Raw genomic sequence first — 24,557 nt, 5'->3', positions numbered from 1 at the left:
GTTAGGTTTATGAAAAATAAGCATGTTTGTCACATAACTGGTGTAAGTTCAGTTACGCAACAAAACAAAGGTAAAATGAGTCAATGTTAACTTGGTTTCAGGGACAGCGGTCTCCTTGGTTAAGTCCTGTCCACCCTGCCCGTGTCTTATTGTCGTGGATGGGTTTACGTTGGAGTTAGTTGAAAGCCCGCAGTGTATCTCATACAGACGCTTAAGGGTGCCTCGGAATCAAAGGCCTCAGCCACCAATCCATCCAGCATGGATAATGCCAGATCACATCACCAGAACTGTCCAATGAATGAGTTACCTTTCGGTCCATGTTTAAACCTCTTCTTTTGTTAATAAAATCAGATTTGTAGTCAGCAACTATACAGGTTGTTCATTTTTTTCACATCACTGTTCAGGGGCATGTTATAGCGTTCAGTGTATAATGGTGTGACGCTACAGTGATGATTTAGTGCATTAGCGTTGAGATAGACTGATGACCTCTCCAGGTGAATCCTTCCTCCTGCCCAATGCATGCTGGTAGAGACTCCAGTACCCCAGATCACAGCCAATCAAAACAGCTCCGGTCCTCCCTTCATAAGCAGGGGGCTAACCATCATGATGTGTGATGTGTCATAGTTTCCATTGTCAGGGCCAGGGAGGATAAATAATGAATAAAGAAATAATTACATTTTTAGTTGTATGATATATTAAATCTAATTGAAACTGTTGTTTTCTGATTAAATGATCTCAATGACTTTACCACATAATGACAACTTGTAGAGGGGAAGGAAATTAGTGGCACAAATAAGATAAGACAAGATAATTATACAACAATTAGCCGTCAGTTGTCATCCAGCAGAAGTCTAATCCGCTGGTAAAAATGAACACTCTGGACAGCGACCATGTCTTTACCCTTTACCATTACTTTGTCACCATGCTTGCACATTTTCTGTTTGGAAAACTCATACCAGTTCTGACAAAAATGAACTGACATGTTTGAGTTCACTACTTCCACACATTACATGCATTAGGTGTTTTTTTTTTTTTGTCAAAATATACTTCCAACGTAGGTTTACATAGTTTAATGTTTACTTATGCAACGAAAGTATTTGGTTAGGTCTCGGAAAAGATTGTGGTTTGGGTTAAAATAAGCATGTTAGTAACGCAAAACAATCATGTTTTTTTAAAACAAATATTGTTACGTAAGATAAGTATGTTGAGCGCTAACATTTGCTTAACTAAGTTCTTTGGTCTATACAATTTCAGACAATGTTGACAAATGGCAATCGGTGTCCCAACGCCCAGGATGACGTCCTCAAATGTCTGTTTTTACCACCAGTCAATGATTGTCATTTTTATGTCATAGAGGAGTAAAAAATATTCAGAAAATGTTCACATTTAGGAAGTTCAAATCTTAGGATTTTTAATTATTTTAAAAAATGCTTAAAAATACAAAAAACGACTTATCATAGTTAAATGTCAAAACATCTTTAAGATTGGCTTGACTTTTTATGTTGGAGCTAACTAGCTGTTGACCTGCTGTTGAGTTTATGGTTAGTTGGTGGATCAGGGCCTTAGAAATTGGTATTTGCATCCACAGTTTATCTGTCTGCGTCTGAAATGTGTGCATCTAAGTGTGTAAGTTATATGAAGAAAGTATTTACTGTCTGAAGGTGTAAATGAAACTTGGTATCCATTTATCTTATTCATCGTGTTTTGACGTATGCGGAAATGTCTTTCAATGTGAGAGTGAGTGTGTGAAAGTCTGATGATTTTAAAAGGTCATGATATGGCATGGTATGATTCCACTAGTTTCCCTTAATTACCAAATTCATCTTTCGCTTGGCTGGACATTCTACACACGCAGATGAGGGTTTATGTGTGTGTGTGTGTTTGTGGTGTGAGTCATGAGGCTGAATGTGCTATTACATTAGTGTAGATGAGGGGAGGATGTCCGCTGTTGCTCCTGGCTCTCTTTTGTTACCTTACTCCCCTCTGATCTATGGAGTGCCTCAGGGCTCTGTTCTTGGAACCCTTCTGCAAATTTCTTTCGTCAAATTACATTAGCATATTAACGGTAGCCTGAAACACGTCCCACAAGACAGAAAGATATCTGCTGCATCCTATCATTCACTCGTATGGGTCTACTGATGCTCCAATTATGTGTTTATTACTGCACTCCTACATTGTTGGACCCATGATGGACAAAACAAAAAGAATGATCAAAATCAATGCAGCAGAACCAGAGGTGTCATCTTTTTTTTATCCACTCACTGTTCTTCCTTGTCAAAACCTTGTGCCTACATTACCTACAATGGAACTAAACTGCCTACAGTTATTCGTTATAATCCTCAATTTATTACCTCAGTAAACATTGTAAACATGAGTTTATGGTCTCAATCTCTAGTTTCAAGTCTTCTTCAATACAGCATGATGTTCATTTAGTAAATGATGGTCCATTTAGAGTCAAACTGTCACGGGAGTTCACGGTTCGGACCCAATAGCAAGACCACAGGAGACAGAGTACGGTGAAACAGACTTTATTTAGCCAGAGTAAGGAAGACAGGAAGGTGTGGAGCCCGTGGTCCGACACCAGAGAGTAGGCAGATCGACGGTGTGAGTCCCGTGGCTCGACACCGGAGGGCTGGTAGCTTGACGGCGTGATGTCCCGTGGCTCGACACCGGAGAGCTGGCAGCTTGACGACGTGTGTAGTCCGTTAACATAACAGAGGGCAGAGCGGCGGTGTGTAGTCCGTTAACACCACGGAGGGCAGAGCAGCGGTGTGTAGTCCGTTACCACCACGGAGGGCAGAGCGGCGGTGTGTAGTCCGTTAACACCACGGAGGGCAGAGCGGCGGTGTGTAGTCCGTTAACACAAAGGAGGGCACGGGGGGACCCGAGTCTGGTGTGTCAGCCTGCAGGAGGTAATCGGCTGGAGTGGCTGCAGCTGTGTGGCCATGGGAGGTGTCTGGTCTGACAGGGATCCTGACACAAACAGACCATGAAGCAGAGTATGCTTTAGGGCGGGGCTACACAGTGATTGACAGGTCGCTACTCCAGCGTTGTCCGGTCTGTTCTGTTTTCGTCTTCGAACTTTAACCCTTTCAAGTCACTTCTGGTTACTAAAAACAAAGAAGGCTTCAAAAACGACAGTCCAAAACCCAATGGATGACATCACGCTGACTACGTCCACTTCTTATACACAGCCTATCGTTGATAGGCACTCCAGATACCCAAATGTGTGTGTACAAGCACTGAGAAAGTGAGTTTTTTTAATGACATCATATACACAGGCCACCATTCACATTTCGATAAATGCCAATGGGCAATTAAGAGTGGACAGTTACCCTAACATGCATGTTTCTGGCCTCTGGGAGGAAACACAAACCCGCAGACATGGAGGAGGACTCTCTTTGACCTTCTCCAAACTGTGGTTGCGAAGAGATACATGACACAGAGCAGCATAAGATATTTTTACGAGTATGCTACAACTCGTATCAGCTGTGTGAAGTTTTCTTTTTGCTGTTGGATCAATTGTGAGTAATTCATGTGTGTTGATGCTGCCGCTTTGTGTGGATCAGAGTGGATGCAGAGAGACTGAGCGACACTGTGATGCCAAATGGACAGACGTAGCTCGGAACCCCGGATCTTTAGGCAGCCTTGAGTTCGTACACATTGCTGGATTTCATGTGGATTCGCTCACCCCACGTCCTCTCCGGATAGCCATTATTGAAGTCGGTGTCAACAGAGGAGGAGCACTGACGTCCCTCCCCTCCCTCTCCTGTTTGTCTGTGTCTCTCCCTCACAGAGGCTAATGTTTGCTTGGTAGTATCCAAGGGTTACGTCTCTGGCCTCTTGCGGCTTTACGAGGACTGGCACGCCAAGGCAACTCAACATGCCGCCATGGCGATCTGCCACTCGCTGCTGCGCTGCCTCCATAAGGTCACTCACAGTAATGCCGGCAAACAGGCCTTCGTATCCCAGGGAGGCATCCGACTGCTGTACGTAACGACACAGGTAAGTTTCAAATCATGCCAATAATCCATTTTTGTTCTCTTTCCTGCTGTTGGGATAGACTGTGGTTCAGATTTTCTTTCTTATACCCTGACACAAACATTCAGTCTCCCCACCGGGAACAGTACCTTTGCTTTTGCTCATCTGTCTTGCCTTTCTTTCCCCTCTTCTTTCTGTCTTTTTGTAAAAAGTACTGTACTGTATGTATGCTGTCTTAACATTGCAGTGGCTAGTATTATTGGCAGTCCCCCTTTCTATTCATGGAGGTTTTCCTCTTCCTTAGGGTCAGTTTTTTCCAGCCCCCAAAGAAAATCTTTTCCTCCACACTGTCAACAGAAAGTCATACTGTGAACAGCTGCTCTGAGGTCTTCTCTGTTTCATTTGTCTCCTGATGTCAAAGGTACGACCCAGGACCTGAGTCAGGCCGGGTCCGAATAATATTCAGTCTAAATGGTTTGGGTAGTGTCCCACGGTTCATGCTTTAACAAACGTGAACACCTCAACAAACGTTTAACAAACGTGAACACCTCAAATTCAGCAGTGGCAGCCTGCCAGCCAAGGCACCAAATACGGATGCTTGGTCAGTGGCCCGCGGCGCCCATGATACCGACGCAAGAGGCACCCGTTAGCGTCTCTATGAGATGTACCTGGCTTTCAAATAGTGGTGTAACAGACCACTGTCGATCCGTGATCCGTATGGATCCCCCCTCACGTTTCGGCAAGCATGTGAACTGCAGATTAATTACACAGTTTAACCATAACGATTTCCAGTAAAACTTTATTTCACACTGTGATGTTTATCGCCAATATTCAGTAAAATATATGCGATCAGGACATCGGCATTTATGCTTTTCTAGTGGCCGATCTCTGATCATGTCACATTGTAAAGAAAACAATCCATATTATAATTGAAAGGAGAGATAGTAATTGTGGCAGAATAGCTAATGTCCAACGAACGAAGGTTCTGTTTGGTTACATTATGATGCGTTCAAGCTGTTCAGTGAAAATTAGTATTGGGTTAAGGTAAATTAAAACCTATCATGATGTGTTCACATCTCGTAAAATATAGTGTTGGTGAGAAAGTCACTACGTCATTTCTCATGGTTCACAAACCAATAGATGACGTCACGATGATGACGTCCACTTCTTATATACAGTCTATGGTTTCACCCTCTCCTCTTGTCAATAAACCTGTTGGCAACCACACAACGGTCTGAAAAGTCAACATTGGCTTACTTTAGGTTGTGTACGTAAGTTAAGTCACCTTAAGTCATGTTTTTGCATATCACATGCACATACTTGCATAATGATATCTCTGTTAGTGCTCGTATAATGAGTTGACATTTGTGACAGGCATAATAGAGGAGAGCTGGGTTTCTTTAACCAACGAGTGAAGCAAACAGTTATGTGTGCTATCCATTCAGTGCACTTTTACCTAAAGATAATGGGGAGCTTACTGCTCCTCAAATAGAGTTAATAGGCACTGAATGAAGGACTTCTGTCCTTAATAAAGTGATGGGTTGGTTCTGAAATAAAAAGCCCTTTTTTCGTTAGAGGTTGAAATGGGCAAGGTTTAGTCTCTTCCCTCAGTATGAGAAACCTGATGCGACATACACTTCGATCTTTACACTGGTCAGAAAGTCAGACTATTTCCTCCCTTGCTGACTCACAACAGGTTTTATTTATAAACATTCTCCCACAGTGCAACACATGAATAAAGCATAACGGGTGGTTAGATCTCGTAGCACAAATGCTTGGAAATAGATTTGATGGACGTCTTTCGGCACATTGTCCTTCCTGTTACAGCCCATTGATCTTCTATACATTCTGTTAACTGAGTTTGACTCTCTGCAGACATGTTTGCTAAGTAAAGGCCTGGAGTCTCTGGTGGAGCCCTCTGTGCAGCTGATGAGAAAGTGTCTTCCTAAAACACCTCTTCCACTGACATCAGACCGGTCTGCATACACCTTCCTCATGCCCGGAAGACCGCATGCTGTCCCTGATATAGATGTGGAACCAGGTATTAGTATTCCCTTCACATCAACATTCAGCAGACGCACCTTTGATAGCACTTACTGACTTGGTGGATGATAAATATAACATACTGTACTTTTAATTTTGGGACATTTTAAGGTAAGCTGGTCACTATTGGAACCAGGCAAGCTGACTGATCACATTGGAACTGACAGTTACTTAGAAATAATGTCTATTGTAAAAGTCTATTGTGTAAAAAGTTTTCGAAAGTTTTAAAATTCAAAAAGGTGCTAAACTACAAATTTGTAGCATTGATTGAGGGATTGCCTCAACACAGCTCTCAACATGGTGACGGCCGAGTCTGCGGCTAGCAGCTAACGTTGCTAACAGCACAAAAAGTGCAAACAAACGACAACCGTGCTGATAGAGGTAATAGTTAACCTGGGGGTAGAAACCAGAGGGTGGGTGCTATGTTTCTGCACTGTGGGGCACGCTCACAGGGACTCAAATGCACGTGCGGCCAAACCTGCTACAAAGTGTGACTTAATCCTCTGCTCAAGTTGCCATTACTCTGCTATATCTCTACGTTGGAAATATTGGTTTGATGTTTGTTTAATGCTCTGGATTTCAAATTTAGCACCTACAATGAAGTGCATTGCATTTCTTAGCCTGCTTTATTGTTTGGTTCAGCATTTGTATTTTTAATGTACTGTTAAATGTATTTTGGATGAAGTGTAGTCCAACATTTGTATTTGTGTTTGTCTTCGAGTCAGTTTAAAATCATTTTCATGAATCGATTGTTATGTAAATTTACAGATGTGAAGTCTTTAAAACTGTGTGAGTATGACATTGTTTTAATGTTTGGGTATCGTCCGTTTCCTCCCAATCCGAGCAGCGACGAGTTCCCTACAAAGTTTCACAGAGTTCACTTTATTGAATGTCGTGAGTGGACTTCCAAACAAACACTGACTCTGGCTGCTCTGTTTTCCCTGTTGTATCCAGATGAGAACAGTGAGGAGAGTGATGATGAAGAGGCTGAAGACAACAAAGATGCAGACTTTGTAAGTGTGTGTAGCTCCTGTGTGGCCATGTGTTTGGAGTTTGTGCTTTCACTTTCAGTAACCAAAGTCTGTTGTGAGGGCCAGAGTTGCTGTAGACACTGGAGGAAAACAATACTGTTATTTTACTCATTTAAAAGAAGAAAGGAGGTCAGGGTGGACAGGTGAGTCTAAAAACATCGGACTTTTACCCAAGAGGCCGTGGATTCTGTCCTGTGTGAAACCCAGAAATCATCGTTGACTTATTTGTCACATAAGTTCCAAAGTTAAAGCTACTGCGAAAAATTTCGTACCGCTCGTCAATGTCGCACTTTGTCCCAGGCAGCCAATCAAATCCAGCAAGAGGCGGGCTTCACTTCTTAACCACTGTGAGGGAGAGTGATGGGAAAACCAAATTATACGGGATGATAAAAAAAACGAGTAAGGCCGGTGAGTACCAGAGAGGAGAGGAATGGTGGTAAGGCAGGGATGCAAGAGGGAGAGAAAGATGCAAAAACAGGACGGGATAGAGGAGGATAGTGAAAGGAAAAATAGGGGTGTAGGTGGCCTCAGTATGGAGAGAGTGTCTCGGGAGAAAGGAAGGGAGACGCGCTGTGGGGGGCAGCGGATGAAAGAAGAGGTATGGCAGATGGGAAAAAAGCCAAGAGAACAGAGGAGGATTTAAAATGAGGAAGCAGAATCTGAGGAGGCTGGAGGAGGGGGGGGGGGGACACTACAAAAGCCGAGGTGGAGAGATAAATGGAAGCGGGAACGATGAGAGAAGTGGAGCAGAGTGAGGCACAAGAGAGATGGATGTAACAATGGGGGAAGAGAAAGGGGAAACAAATCAGAGGAGGTCTAAGCGGGAACTAGTCAGAGAAAAAAGCAGGAGAGCAGGATGATATTATATGTCGGGGAAAAAGCCTGCAACCTTTGATAAAACGTACTATTATCAAACATAAGCACCTGCATGAATAGTGTGGTTCCATGTAGATCCAGCAAATCAAATGTATCCTGCCGTGTGTTATACTGCCCTACACGGTTGGAGTAGTGAGGGTTTTAAAGACAAACTAAGACAGATAGAAAGGTTGCAATGTTTCCAGGTCTGTTTAGAGTCACAGGGTTGTATTTCAAACTCTATTAACAACGAGAAAAACACAGGAGGCGTAGTCAGAAAATATTATGACGGTGTGATTTACTGTACCAGCCTCCCAAGGAGCAGACAGTGAGAATATTTACAACAAAGAAAGGTGAAAAGAATGTAAGTAGAAGAAAAACAAAATACTGTACATAAAAGATTGACAAAATATTACGGTGACGCTTTGTAATAAAAGCATTAGTTAAGTATGAGTAAACACTTAAAGCATTGTTCCTACATTAACACTCATTAATATGCAATTCATGAACACAGTTATGAATGCTTTTATTCTTGATTAATAAACTATATTCTATAATCTATAATGTGTTTCATGATTGTGTTTTCATACTTTATAAATGATGGATTCCCCCATTGTAAATTAAGTTTTATATATATTACAAACCAATTATTCAGGAGTCGTCAATGATTAATAGGAGCATTTATAAAAGTAAATGATTAACAAATCATTTAGATGCACATATGCATGCATTTATACATATAATGATTTAAATATGCACTAATGTTACTGTGTTAGATGTTTTATAAACACATTAATACTGCAATTCATGATTGATTCAGGTAGTTATAGTTGTTAGTTAAGTATTTTGTGTGACCTCATCTAAAGTGAGGACTATGCCTTACAAAGCGTTTACAAATGACATTGAAAGGCCAGCCACTGACCAAACTACACTCTAGCAGAGAGACAATCCAATGGTAACACGGCTACTGAAGCCATTTAATACACTGAAGAACTGCTCAGCAGTCGATGGCTTTGCAGAGGTGGTAAAACTCTACTGATTTACTGGTACCCGTGAATCAGAATCAGAGACCGTTTATTGCCATGGTATGTTGCACATACAAGGAATTTGACGTGACGGGTGGTCCATAACAATAACAATCAACACAGTGCAAGAAATAGAAACATATTAAAATGTACGATAGAATATGAAAGAATACAAAATAAAGTGCGCAACAAACAGATAACAGTACTATAAACAAGTATGATGAAGTGTAATGTCAAGTGTCGAGTGTGTTTAAATGAAGAAACAGAGAAGGGATGTGCAGGGGAGTGACCGGTAGGAAATTGTCCTGGGGATGTCAGAGTCAGTGGGGGTCCCGGGCTTTGTTGATGAGCCCAACTGCCGATGGGAAGAAACTGTTCATGTGGCGTGAGGTCTTGGTCCTGATGGACTGCAGCCTCCTGCCAGAGGGAAGGGGCACGAACAGTTTATGTCCAGGGTGAGAGGGGTCGGCTACAATCTTTCTTGCTTGCTTCAGGGTCCTTGAAGCGAACAAGTCTTACATAAAAGCTGTAGTAAAGAAACTTTCACCAAATGTTCCCCACACAGGTTCAGTTTTACGATCTCCATCCAGACGAGCGTTCCAACGCATATCACATGACCAGGGCTGATAACGCCCGCCGGACACTTTAATTGACGCAAAGCGGTCGAATAATAGCTTCCCAATAGCTTCCCTTTAGTGCATGCAGGCGGTGGTAGAGTTAAACTGTGTGACAGATGCATAGACAACAAGGCCAGCAGTTTTTTGCGGGAAAAGGGTCATGTGATAGGGGCGTGACGAATCAGGAAAGGACACGTCGTGACTGATGAGACCCGATCAAGGAAAGCTAGTCTGGGCGACTGAGTCATCGTTTTCAAAGGTCTCTGGAGATTTCTAACGAGAATGGCTTCAGCTGCGTTTTCCAAATGTCTCTGTTTTAGGGGTTCCAAAACGCCGAGGCAGTGTGGAGGCTAGGAGTCAACACAGCAAATGTTATACATTTTAAAACAAACTTTATTGGTGTGGATGTAGCCTGTATTTGCATGCCACTGTACAACCAAACTATGACAACAGGCATTAAATTATTCTACATTAAAATAATACATTTTCCAAACACATGGGACATACAGTTAAAATTACCCATGACCCACACGTTGCACAAGGTTTTTTCGAACTGGCCAGTACTTCTCTGCGGAATCCCCATCTACTGTACAGTGTGAGGTGCTAGATATGGTTGGTCAACACAGGTTAGAAGCATCCGCAAAGTGGCACCAAACCTGGCAACCCTCCCTGTGAGGACAGAACTCAAAAAAGCCAGGAAGATACACACAAATTGGTTGTTCAAAGACAAGTGAGCTTTCTTGTGATTGGTTCACATGTTATATTAAGACAATATTAAAACATAAGAACATTGTAATGTTGTCTGTGCCTTTGCTGGTAATGTGAGTGCTTTTGTTCAATATTGAGTCATGTATAATCAACATGTCACTACTGTAATTAGGCAGACTTCCAGAGTGACAATACCGGGGCGCCAACATGAGAGAGAGAGAGAGTGGAGGATGTGTGTGGAGTAATATGTTGTAGGAGCTTTGTATAACTGATAAGGCATTTACTGCTCAGTGGACGGAGACGGTTTACAGCACTCGGTGACTCAGTGACTGACTAACGCCGCGTTCCCAGTGTGGCAGAACGTGGTAGACAGGAAACGTCAGATAGTCTTTGTTTTCAACAGGAGACTGGCAATAACTATGGCAGCAGTGTTGCTAAGTGCCACCCACGACGCCCACGGATACAGCTTGTCAGAAAGAACGGTTTCGTTTGTTTTCCCCCATGAAGTAACATGGCGTATCAGCAAACTCTTTGTCCGAATGCTTATATTGTCACAGCTTCCAGAAAAGAAAAAAACAAATCTAAATGCAACTTCAGCTTGGTAAAAGTAATCAGGTTTGGCTTGACTCTTCAACTTAGTCTCCACTTTGACCGATGAGTGCTTATGTCAGGGGTTATGTTGAATCATTTCTTCTTCTTTACGTCATTTTTTTTTCTCATATCATGTGGACCTTGACCAACAACACAATAGAATGGAGGGGTGACCTTTTGCTCCCGCTTCAACGTTATCGGCCGACTGTATGGGCATCATCAGCCTCATAGATGGGTTTGAGGGGCCGTTCTCATCTATTAATAGGGTTGTTCACTGATACAAATAGAAGAAGACGAAGCTCACCACTAGGGGTTGATGTAATTCTGACGGGAGGAAAGGAGGAAGTCAGCTGATGCAATAGAAATAGTGAAAAAAGTCTGCGTAATGCGGAGGTCGGGGTGGATGCTGGGTCAAACAAACAGGACTTTTACCCGGTAGAACACCATTAGTTACCCTTGTGAAACCAACAGTCATCACTGACTTATTTTACCGCACCTTTGCTCCGTAATTTATGTACTTAACTAATGCCAAGTTATGTACGTAACATAGCAATTTTGCTTATTTTAACGCAAACCACAATCTTTTCCTAAACCTAACCAAGGCATTTCGTTGCCTAAACCAGTTTGTTTCAATTCACAACGTGAGTTTTTCTTTCCCTTTCACAATGTGGCAGCTGCATTTGGGCCCATCTGAAGCATTAACAGGCTATAATCCTGTCAAACCACTGTACCAAGTAGAACAACGAAATGTCTTCTTTTGCGAAACAGTTCGCTTGGATAACATTTAGATAACATAGGAGAGGGACTCTTTCAATATTATTTCTTAATATGAGACACTTGTCTAAGATAAAACTTACAGATTCAATGCAAGAGACTTTCAACGTCTGATTTCTAGTACTTTTTTATTTATTGGTTTATTTGATAAGGGACAGTGCACATTCATAAAAACATTTCTGTAAATGCACCAGAGTTAGCCAAAAGGCTATTTTTCATCTGTAGTCACAAGAGACAGATGTTAAAAAATAAACCTAAAAACAGAACATAAGATTAAATTTAAAAGGTTATACAATATTGACGCTTTACAATGCGTGCACAAACAACGAAAAAAGTGAGAATATTAATATACGTAGTACCATCATTCAGGAGACTCTTATACATTGTCAAGACATGCAACACAGAGGCTCTCAAAGTCAACACACACGAAGCAAATAAAAAATAGAAACATGCACTAAAGACAATATCATGCTGCAATTGTTAGACACTAAAAACATCCATGTCAGTGGCACAAAACATAAAAGCATGCAGAGTATGTGAAATACATAAATCAGTCAGACACAGCTAAACAACAATAAAAGACAAGCATGCAGGTAGATGAGGGTCGACCGGCAATTTCAAGACAGACAGACAGACAGACAGGTGCCAACAGACGGATCGAGGGAAAGTTCAACACGGACAGAGGTGCAGTTACATTCTAGTGCTGACAGAGTTAGGTACTAACTAACCATTTCTTTAATTGAGCTTTAAATGAACTGTGTGTGTAGTTCTCTAATGGTCACTGGGATGGAGTTCCATTCTAGTGCAGCTTGTACTGAAAATGCAGACTGACTTGAAAGCACTTTTCCTGAGTGGAATAATGCAATCCCCTCCTGCTGCACCGCTTGTGAGCCGATATCCAATTGTTCTTATGATAACAAATTGTTTGAGCGGAGGAGAGGTCAAGCCATGTATAATCTTGTATATGAGACAGACATTCACATATTTAATCATGTTCTCCCAACTAAACAAGTTATATTTTTTTAGTATAGGGCAATGATGAGAAAGAACAGATTTTTTATCAAGGATTTTGAGTGTTCGTTTATACAATGACTGTAGTGGTTTCAGAGTAGTGGTGCTAGCCTGTGACCAGGTTGTTAAACAGTAAGTGATATGGGAAACAACCATAGAAAGCATGTATGTCTTAGCTGCCTCTGTTGACATGTAGTTGTGTGAACCTGAAATTTGATAGATTAAATTTGACCTGGTTACAGACCTTTTTCACCTGAGATTTGACTGATAATTTGGAATCAAAAAGTACTCTGAGATACTTGTAGTCAGGTACAACCCGTAGCCTCTCCCCGATACAAAAACATCCGGCTCTACACTACCAGTTTGTTTTGGTAAAAAACACACTGTTTTGGATACGCTTAGTTGTAAACAGCATTGCTTTAACCATGCAGTTACATGAACCATGGAGTTAGTGAGTTCATTTGCAACCATGCAAGTAAATCACAGTGTCATCTGCATTGGATGTTGGTGTCAGGACATGCTGATGGCAGATCATTGATATACGTATAAAGAGAACAACAGTGGGCCCAGGACAGATCCTTGTAAGATGCCTGTGGACAAGTGGAGGGCAGTAGATTGATAGTTCTGTATTTGGACATACTGTGATCTATTTAGCAAATATGATTCAATCCATTTAAGTGTACCTGAGGAGAAATTGTAGCTGGACAACTTGGACAAAAGAATACGATGATTAACAGTGTCAAATGCCTTCTTGAGATCAAGAAATACAACTCCAACAACACCACCTTTGTCCAATAGAAATTAGATTTTTTTCTGCGAAAGTATTTCAGATGTCTGCTTCCCTTTTCAACAACTCGTTCTGTGACTGAGTTTCCCTCTATCTGTTCTGACCTTATGTGTCTCCCTGTCCAGGATGATGATTTGGAGACCGACCTGAGCAAACTTCGTCTTCGCCCTGACCCAGACAGACCCAAAGAGCTGCTGCCACAGTACAACCGCCTCTGTCCTGAACTCTCACATGACTTCCAGGTACAAACATGTGTGTGTGAAACACTTGTGCATCTGTCTTTGTGAGGACCTGATATTTCGACCTTCTGAGTGAGGACGTTTTTAGAAAGTGAGGACATTTTACCAGGCCTCACTTTGGGACAGACTCCATTATAAGGTTCAGGTTAGAGTAATGTTTCGATGGGGTTCGGCTTGGGGTCAGGCATTTAGTTGCGATGGTTAAGGTTTGGTTAAAGGATGCATTATGTGAATGAATCTCTTCACAACGACAGAAGCACAAGGTTGTGTGTGTACGTGTGTTTGACAGCCCAGTGATTTGCTTAGATGACGGCACATGATGTTAAATAAGTCACTTTTTTTGATGTACTAACAAATAATATTAATTTCAAGAAAATTAAAGTTATAGCATTGTACTCCTCTGCATGTCACTGTTTTTTGGAGAACACGTGAATCCGTTCTCGATGCATCAAATACACACAGCTTGGACCAAGCTGATCTCACAGAAATACATGAAAATAACCATGACGTCTTGTAACTGCGCAGTACGTGGTGGTGGCAAGTAATGTGTTCAAATTGTGTGTCTGCACCATGGCAGCAATGGCAATGGATAGTCAATCATGAATTATTGCCATGGCGGACACGCAAATTAAACGCATCTACGTGAATATTCCAAGCTCAGGGAAGAGTGGATGGGTCAGAAAAACTCAGGCGACTGGTGTTCGAGACCAGTGTTTGTGTCCCAGAGTCTAGAGTTCATGTGAAGTAACGTTTTGTGATGTGTTCACGTATTTTTTTAAGCCCAACCATGTTTTTCCTAACTAAGTGGTTTTGTTGCCTTAAAAGGGACAGTAACATTTAGTGGGGTTTATTGCCAGATATTGAATATAATATTCATAACTATGGTTTATTCAGTCTATAAAAATAAAAACTAAGAATCGTTATGTCTTCCTTAGCTTAGAAAAAGCTAAGGAATATCTACTAAGGGAGCGGGTCGTCTTCCATGGAGTGTTTCTCTAGCAGCCCAGAACGGACACTGGCTCTAGCGAGAGCCTTTTAGCGTTTTTATGTTAACTGAAGGTAGGGATACCTTCTCAAACCCGATATTAAACAGGCCCCGGCGAATCGCGAGCAGATATGCCGCTGTGGTGAAGTGAACCAGGTGAAGTGAAGGATACTCAAATTTACGGCCACTACGCTCGTCACTGTGCGTGCAAAAAAAAATAAAAAATAAAAATAAATAAAAAAGAGTTGCAAGTAAAAAGCAAATACATCCGTGTGTCGCGGGACATAAAGAGGACTCAAATGCAGACAGTCAGGTGAAGAGAAAAAGAGTTTAATAATAAACCAAAAACACACAAGGAATCCAAGGACAAGAATCGAAGGGGAAAATCCGGCTGGACAAGGCAGAACAGGCAGGCTGAAAAACCGGGAACAGGACGAGCAAAACGGGCGGGTAGGTAGAAAACAAACACAATGATCTGGCAGTGAGTGAGTGAAAGACAGGGGTTTAAATAGTGACTAGAACAGGTGAGGAGAGTTGTACTGATGAGGGAGGGTGTGACTGGCAGGTGCACTGAATGAACTAATTAGGGACAGGTGAAGGAAGTGAGGAGCTACAGAAAACTACACACAAAACACCCAAGGCAAAGCCTGATTGTTACACCGTGAACATGTAAACGAAAGTGAAACCTAATTCAGCCAGCCACCGGCGCAATGTTTACACGAGCACAGCAAAAGCTTTCTTTAGTAAACTTCTCTGCTGGCTGAGACAAAGCAGCCAGTTGAACAGAAGACAGGAGAACAGAGGGCAGGAGGACAGAGGACAGGAGGAATAACTGATACAGATGGATGTCTGTGTTCGTCATTCTTTATAAACGTCACTCAGAAATGTTATTTATTTTATTGACAGTTTTCATTGAGATATTAATTACTTCATATCGTGACTCTGCTGTTGTAAACATGACTGTTCTCGTCTGAATTAATTTGCTTTTAGAATATATATAGTATATATTTTAAAACAATTATTTAGTCATATAGAAGAACCGCATATTGACAAAAGTAGCACCAAGTTGTACTAGAATCCTCAAAATAGCTATCCCAATTTCTAGGCATAGTTCTCCGACACGCTTGGAAAGGGAGGGGCTGGGCTGAGGGGTATTTAGTTAATTGCAACCTGCCACAAACCACTAGATGCCTTTACACATTACATTCCACCACCGCATGATGCGCCGTTAGATCATTTCACCTATATTTCTGTGGGGTCACATTGTTTGGTCAGTACTCCTTTTGCTTCCGAAAAAAGGCACCCCTAAGCGTGTATAAGCAATACACCTGGCTTGCAAACAACTCCAATGTGAACACACCCGTATCCTGTTTCCACACTCAGAGAAACTGACTGAAGTATAAGGTGCGGGTCGGTCCACACAGAGCAATGTAGGTGTATGGGTCAAACCAAACACGAGATTCTTGTCCGGGAGACCTCCGTTGTTGTCTCGTGCAAAACTAGAAGTTTACGGTGACATTTTGTCACATCAGTTGTTAGTGACCTTAGCGACTCGTGATTTGCTCGTTGCGTTACTCGTTAGTAAGTCCAATTAACGTCAGCACCTTTCTTTTCCTAGACCTAACTAAGTGGTTTTGTTGCCCAAACCGAATTTCACATGAAGACGGATGTTTTCAGAATAGATCCATACTTCTGAGCAAAGTGCTTGAAAATGTGAAAAATGGAATAAGAGCTGAGGTGGGAGACAGAAGTGATGTATTTTTTATATTTTTTTTCAGAAAATTGACTTGGCACTCAAATTGTACTGTCATCAGCAGGTCAGCGCTCTGCGTCAGCCTGGCCCATGTTTGAGCTGTAACTCCCAGGGCAGACTGGAAAAAAGCTTCTTCCACCACAAGTTTATCCTTTAGAACAGAGGTAGCCAACACGGTGCCCGCGGGCACCCTGTCGTCCGCAGGGACCACATAAGTCGCCCGCAAGGCATGTTCTAAATATAGCACTAGTCACCATGGAGCTCTGTCTAAAATTGTAGTTGCTGTTCTTTTTTAATCAAAAACGCTTGCATTAGTGTAGATTTTAAAATGACAATATTTCTTGTCATCAGACAGTTGGGTACCCGGAGGTGCACGGCGGACAGCCAGGACGAGGCTGCCGCACCGCACTAGGTTTTCAGGTTCCGAATGGCAGGCGCATCCCGTTGGTGCCAGACGCGAGCCGCGAGCGCACCCCGTCGTCAGGTCCGTAAATCCTCGGAACAGGCCGCGGGGCAACAACTCAGGGGTGGCGGGGGTAGAGGCGAGGCAACACAATCCGACCGGCCCAGGCTAGAGGTTTGAACGCCTCGGTGGGTTGGATCCCCCGCTCGGCTATAGACTAGACTTTTTACTAGTTTCTTCGTGGAGAAAAAGGCAGCATTGGAAAAGCTGGTGTCGGTGATAACAGTCGGGGCTCCCGCGATGACGGGCCGGCATGCAGGCTTCATTGCGCAATGCAAAGGTGACCCAGACTTCGCAAAATGTCTACATTACCACTGCATCATTCACCAGCAGGCGCTATGTGCAAAAGTAACCGGCTTTGATCATGTGATGATACAAAAATATCAGAGATGTGATACCTCTGACTTTCAAATGTTGAAACAGATTAACAGAAGTTGCATGTTTAAATATGTATGTGTAGCAAAACCATCATTGTTGTGGAAATCATTATTAATAATTATTGTGAGGAATAATTAACTGACATGTAATCAAACAGTCTCTTTACATATATTATTATTATTAAGGTGATCTGTGCAACTTTGTTATTCAGGAAGTTTGTATCAAATAAGTAGCCCTTCATACTACTCGGTACCTTTGAAGTAGCTCTCAGTTTAAAAAAGGTTGGTGACCCCTGATGTAGAAGAACAGTCACTTTGGGAACCGTTCCAAATGAGTTTAATATAAATTTCCTCCTAATGGGTACATCTCAGTTAACTTAACTGTCACCTTGTTTCCTACACAAAAATGCAGATGTTTAGCCTAATTTAGCACAAAGATTGGAAGCAGGACAAACTGATGCATGCACCTTACACAGGCTTCAGACCAGATTATACAAATTAAGTTTATGTGAGGGGTAGAATCTGATTATGAAACATAATTTGTTTTAGGTTGTGTAATGTTATTTTTATATCCCTACATTAGAGGCATCATTATTTTTCTTCCATTCAATTACATTTATTTATTTAAATTAGGTCTTGAGGCACTTCTGTTTCAAAATAGATTAAAAAATTTAAAATAATATTAAAATATTAATAAATTAAATATATCAAAATGGTATGGATTAAAATCTGTGTTGAATCTTTCTGGTGTTTGATGGTAGTCAAGATGAAAGATGTCACTTCTGATTATAGCTTTCATGGCCAACATGTGATGAATCAATGCCAATGCAGGGGCCACAAATAGCCACAGCCATGTGTAATGGTCATGTGTAACGACAGCTGCACTGGTGTTGTTGGACAGATAAAACACAGACGGTCGGTCAAATTAATCTTCTTTTTCTTCTCCTCCGAGGTTGTGTTCAGTGACAGGTCTGAAGAGTGGTGGAGCAGAGGGAGATTATGCAAAGAGGTGATTGAGGAGTGAATCTCTAACTGTGGGGGTGGGGATCATGAGGGCTCATGCATATTGTACAATTTCACAATGATGGAGATTTATAAAACAGAACCGGTCATAAGCACACTAAAGCTTATGAAAGACAGTGTACGTACAGCATATGATTATGACAAAGACGTGTTGTTACTATCACGGTATTGTCACGGATGACGCCGCAAACGCACCGGAAATAAGAGTTGGTAAATGGTAGAAAGGAGCATAGAGGTCAGTTACGGTGGTTACTTATTTTTTTTTATACCTGCCCACCATGGAGGCTGACATGGTGCCCTTGAGTCAGAACAATTAGTAAGTTAAGCGGAGTGAGCAGCAATTATGCAGTGAGTTTGAGGACATTGCAACAAACAAACCCCTTGACATTATTCGTTGGCGCCGAAGACGAACTGCGGTCTCGGCTAATGATGGAGACATATTGCAAAATCAACGAGTTTCACATGAAATCCACTTCCTGGACATGTGGAATGTCTGGACTTGTATTGTTGGAACAGTGGAACAAGTACCCTAACAAAGTTGTTTCTGTTGAGTTTGAATGAAGTGTGTTTTACGATGATCAGTGACGTAAACAATGGAGACTGGTGGTTTTCAGGAGAGCATATTACTTTTTTTATTTTTTTTTATATGAAATTAATGAATTGTCCAAATCCCTGACGGGATGGAAAAGCATGTTTTCTTTTAAACAATCGCTAAATCTACACTGTTTATCACAGCCAGAAGCTGTAAAAATTGCCATCATCTGTATTTTTCTGACGGTCCCTGAACACATTATGTGCAACGAACTCTTCCATCAGAAAAAAGCAAGCAAAAATAAGCTTAAAATTGTGATATGTCTCATTTAAAATTCCGCTCCAAAAAACTTTAAATTTACTTGAACCAGATCCTGTGAAAAGCATTAAATTGTTAGCTCCTTAGCGCAACTAGGAAGCCATGATTGATTTGTGAAAAAAACAGTGAAACTTCGACTGAACTGCAGGCTGCTGAACACAGTACACAGGAGAGGCTGTAAGTAGAGGTTGTAAAATGTGAATAGCTTAATATATATAGCACGTGGAGCCTCCATTTGATTTCCACCATGGGAAACAAGCTATAAATGTTGTAAAGGAAATTATCAAAGAAAATCAACATCAAATAGCATCGCGACGGGAAAAAAAAGGCCTGAAATTTTTCTTTTAATCGTGTCGACAATGGCTCTTTAACCTTAAGCAAGGAATTTGATTTACCAAAATTAAGCAGACTTTTAAACATTGAGTTTACGGATCAGAAAAGACTTTGAACAGATGGTTTCTGGAAGACACTGATGAACTTTTTTTGTTGATTTGATGTGTAGTTTGGGAGCGTCACAGTAAGATAAGAAACTGTGTAAGAAATAAGGCCTACGAGGAGAGGGAGGATGCATACAGAGTGCTCTGTATGCAGATTACCATCATGACCTACATGGCTGTTACTGCAGGAGGACATGACTGATTAGAGAGAGAGACAGGAAATGACTGACACAGTGTGTGTGTTTGTGTGTGCTAATTTCAAACATGGTCATGATCATCCTGACTTCAATGGTTATTAGCAGAGGTAGTCGTGACTAATTTTATGGAAACAGGAGAGAGGGTTTCTGTTGTCCTTGTGAGATAAACATTCAATTGCATCAAGTACAGGCTCAGTGTAGAAAATCACACAGTTGTGAAGGGATTGTGAAAGGCCCGGTGTGACCTGTGCCGCTATGATTTTAATTTTAGCTTTGTTTTATACGCCTGTATTGTATTGTTGTCGGTAAATGTTTGATTAAATGAACACAAACCACATATGACCCCCCCCCACGGTCTCACCGCAAGTGTATCACTGTGTTAAATTCAGTTACCGATGTGCTCCTTTGTAGTCAGCGCTCAGTTCAGTTTGTCATTTGCTAAGCGAGTGATATATATACGTGAGCACAAACAAATATTAGGTTGATGGGTGCGCTAGATTAGCCGCGGACAGACAGACGGACACAGCGATGCATGCACACTCAAGCACACATGGGCACATAATCTCCAGCGGGGATAATAACTGAAATGTAGGCCTTCTTGATCCCACTAAATGTTGAATCAAATGTGTGTGGGTGTAGGTGTGTGTGTGTGTATGTGCGTGCGTGTAAAAGAAAGACAGAAATAGATTGTGTCAGAGACAGATGGGAGATAATGAACGAGTGCCTCGGTCCATGATAATGTTTCATGTCATAAAGCACAGGATACCATCTGACTTGACTCATGATAAATGTGTTAATATCTGACTAATAGGAAGCACATTCATGCTAATTTGTCAGAATATATAAAGAGGATAAAAAAAGTAAAAAAAAAAAAATGTATCCCCAGATGCTCTCTGCATTACTAAAAAAATACAATGACTGATTATTACAGCAAGAGGCTTGTTTCCTACATCAAATACACCATGTGATGTCATGTATACTATGTCTCTCACAGTGAAGACAGCTTAGCTATGTATCACAATGCATTGTGTTGTGCCATAGTTCATTTGTCTGACAGCTAAATTTGCCTCCGCTGTGTGCAAAACATGATTGTGCCCCTGGCTGGAACCCAAAGCACAGATAATGAATAGTACTGGTTGAAAGACAGCATGGCCTCAGCGAAGCAGAGAACGTAGGAAAAGATAAGTACGTTTGTTATGTAAAATAAGTCTCAGGGGGATTACATGAAGAGCTGCTGCCTTTTAAAATGTTCCAACTCGCTTGATGGCAACATGTAAACATAGGTTGTTTAAATTCCCAAAACAAAGACAATGCTGTTGATTGTCTACTGAGGACGGTCCCCTACCAACACTTATTGTGAGAGCAAAGTCAACTATCAGCGGATCCAATCAGCTGCCTCGCATATTAACACAAAATAACTCATTGAGCATGTTGTCATGGAAGTGGTCTGAGAGAAAGCTACACGTCTTCGACGGTAGAAAATCCTGTAGAAACAACACCTTCTCACTCCCAATTCGTCAAATGCAGACACTTGGTCAGTGACCCATACGCTTCATACTATGACGTTCTAGGTAACCCTCTAGCGTCAGTTTTGGAAGTTTCAGTATACAGTCGTAACATGCATAGTGTCTTTCCAAAATAAACTTCCTTCTTCACAGGAAATTAGGTTTAGGCGACAAAACCTTGTTAGTTAGGGTTAGGAAAAGAGCGTGGCTGCCATTAACTTGACTAAAGACTGACGGGAGTGACTGAAGTGACAAAATGTCATTGTTTAATCTAGTCACGCTTGGGACACCAACAGTGCCGCTTTGAAACCTCGAGTTTGGCAAAATCGCCGTCACCATCTTGGATTACGGGCAATGAGTGACGTAGAGATGCCGTATAAGGGTTTGGTAGCCGCAGCGACCTGTCAATCACAGTAAGCCCGCCATCCCCTGCTTTATGGTCTATTTTACACTAAATGGACCATAATTGACTAAATGAACATCATGCTGTATTGAAGAAGACTTGAAACTAGAGATTGAGACCATAAACTCATGGTTTATTTATCAAAATTAAAGACTTCCACACAGAAGAAATCTTGATGACATTTCACTCACTATGTTAATAATTGCTGAGATCTCTAGACACATGAGTCCAACAGAGAAAAACACCTGTCAGCAGATCAGACAGGTTGGAATCCATTTGCAACTCAAATTTCAGCTTTTGACTGTGTACAAGCCGTGATAAAAAAAACTTCACACTTCAAGCTTCGAGAAGCATATCCAGTGCTGGCCTGAGGCACGAGTGAACAAAGCAGCTGCTCAGAGCCCTGCAGACACCGGGGTGCCCGGAACAAGCAAATTACACATGTATAACAGTCTGCTAGTTCCACTGCTCTGATTTCAGTGATAGCATCTGTTTCTGTGCTCATTGGGAATTGCACTGAATAGATAGTTAAAGATGATGATTGCATATAAAAAAAACACCATCTTGTTTGATGCTACTTTTCATTACTCCACATTCCTGATGTCAATAACCCAAATAACTGTTGAGTGGCCATGCTGTTGACATTGAGGCAAGGCTGGATCATTGCTTTCTCAGAGTTTAGACTGTAACCTTTTGACTTGGGATAACTTGACATCCTCCCAGATCCCATAAATTCAAAAAAAGAACAGTTTAGAGAATCAACTCTTTATTTTCCTGATAACGAATATACTTTGAACCATACATGTGCAGGAGGAAATGTGTGTTTGGCAGTGTAGACGAGCACATAATCATATGCAGATATCCAAGGGGACTGCTGACTATCGTTTTCCACTACCTCAAAATTCTCCAATGGCAAATTATATCAGATGGAGCTATAACGGTAATGGTAAGCGTTGGTTGCCAAAAGTCCAGGATTAAACTAATAAGATATACAGAGTCAGCAGGCCACAGCTGTTATTTCAATGTGTCAGACGCATATTTAATCGACATTTCATATCTGTCCCATTCGCGCATTTTATATCTGTGGGTTGTGATCAATAATCTTGCTGCCACTCAGTGTTTCTGCTTGCTCAGCCAATAAAAAAAAATCTTTGGAGTTTTTTAAAGTTATATTTCACTTTTATAACCAAAGTCTAAAGACAAATAGAATCATAAAGTTAATCAAAAATAGGTTTAATTAACCCTAGTCACAGAAATAACACAGCCACGTACATTAACATTTCATTTTCAAAAAAGGTGCAATCTGGACAGAATGTTTGTTTAAAACTTTCAAAAATGAACGAACATCATCAACAGAATGTGGAGAGGTTACATTGTTGAAGTTGTGGTAGTTGATTTTCTTTGAAAAGACATGGTCACAGATGAGGTTGGACTCGAAGATCAACTTTTCAGAATTCTTTATTGGACATGAATCATGGGAGGAAAAACACAGCTTGCTAGACTGCAGGATTTCTTCAACTTCACTAAAAAGTCAAACAGTTCTTATACTCTTCCATGTACACAGAGATGGGGGTGAGACACATACATTAGTGTCTGCCTCCCCATCCATACATTGGACGTTAACTAATCCAAACCATATGTTTGAACCTAAAGGTCAGATAGAGAAATGGAGAACCCAAGCCTTGTTTTTGTATTTGTCTAATTGTATTTTATTTTTTCATTGTCCAAGTTTAATCTGGATTTTGTCAAGTGGAACAAGAGTTTTTGACCCTACTGCATCCAAATGCTTGTGTTCTCCTGGCAAGTCAACTGACATGCTGTTAAAGAGAAAGTTGACTCTACAGATGAAATGATACATTCTGCTAACACATAATTGTGAACCAACCACTACACCAGAATTGTCACTTGTGCATTTATGTTTTCATATTCGAGATAAAAACCATGGTACGTAACATTTCCTCAATATTTCAGTTTTCTGGATGTCTCCAGAAAACTGAAATCCCACTAAGACGAGAGACGTTAGTGTCTTGAACTCTATGTGAAGGGATTCAGAGTGGTTTACGTGCTGCTTCTCCAGACACAATGACACATCTTGTCCACACATCTGTTCAAAAGTCCTCGAAATGAAGCGTGAGGCATGAAACTGGTGCTTTGGCAGACGTCGAAGACATGTTTGTCTTTGAGCAAATCACATGACTGCAAACCAACAATTGTTGTCTCACAGGACCTGGATTTGAGTTCCGAGACAGAGGAGAGTTCAACGGCATCATCGTCGTCTTCATCAGATGAGGAAGCAGCGCTGCTCAACGGTTTACGGTTTCACAGCTCCAGGAGGGGCGGAGGGAGGAGCGCCGCCAGCAGCGATTCGTCCACCTCCCCGTCAGGGTCTCATTCAGAGACAGACCCAGAGGGACACACACCAGGTCAGAGAGGGGTCAAATGTAATGTCCAACATTCATATAAATATTTAGATAAAGACACGATAACCTACTCACAGACAGCTCAGAATAACTGCATCACCTCTTCCGAGAAAATGAAGCGAATCATCTCCTCATCACAAATAACGACGGGTTGAATAGCTCTCTCCATCAATATCACATCTTTTAAGAGTAAAATAAGTCCGGTATTGAGCTACTTCATTTCACGAGTAGAGCGATACCAACCAAGCTTTTGATTAAGACATCAGAATCAGAATCAGAACCGTTTATTGCCATGGCATGTTGAACATACAAGGAATTTGACATGAGGGGAGGTGCATAACATTTAACAATCAACACAGTGCAAAGTAGAAACGTTACAATTTACAGAAAAATATAAAATAATGTAAAATATAAAATAAAGTGAAATATAAAATAAAGTGAAATATAAAATAAAGTGCACAAACGAACAGATAACAGGACTA

General features: G+C 41.4%; 1 protein-coding gene across 1 annotated transcript in view; it reads left to right on the top strand.

Moving 5' to 3' along the window:
- Window positions 1-24,557, top strand: part of agbl1 (AGBL carboxypeptidase 1) — a 149,092-nt gene that overhangs the window by 39,109 nt on the left and 85,426 nt on the right. Inside the window, exons 6-10 of the mRNA XM_031868067.1 lie at window positions 3,797-4,005; window positions 5,857-6,022; window positions 6,979-7,037; window positions 13,549-13,665; window positions 23,880-24,078. Of these exons, the coding sequence (XP_031723927.1) occupies window positions 3,797-4,005; window positions 5,857-6,022; window positions 6,979-7,037; window positions 13,549-13,665; window positions 23,880-24,078 (750 nt within the window). The remainder of the gene's footprint in view (window positions 1-3,796; window positions 4,006-5,856; window positions 6,023-6,978; window positions 7,038-13,548; window positions 13,666-23,879; window positions 24,079-24,557) is intronic.

The sequence above is a fragment of the Anarrhichthys ocellatus genome, unplaced genomic scaffold (genome assembly GCF_004355925.1).
Source record: "Anarrhichthys ocellatus isolate YVR2014 unplaced genomic scaffold, GSC_Weel_1.0 scaffold41, whole genome shotgun sequence".
NCBI classification, from domain to species: Eukaryota; Metazoa; Chordata; class Actinopteri; order Perciformes; family Anarhichadidae; genus Anarrhichthys; species Anarrhichthys ocellatus.
This window is presented reverse-complemented; position numbering and strand designations above follow the sequence as displayed.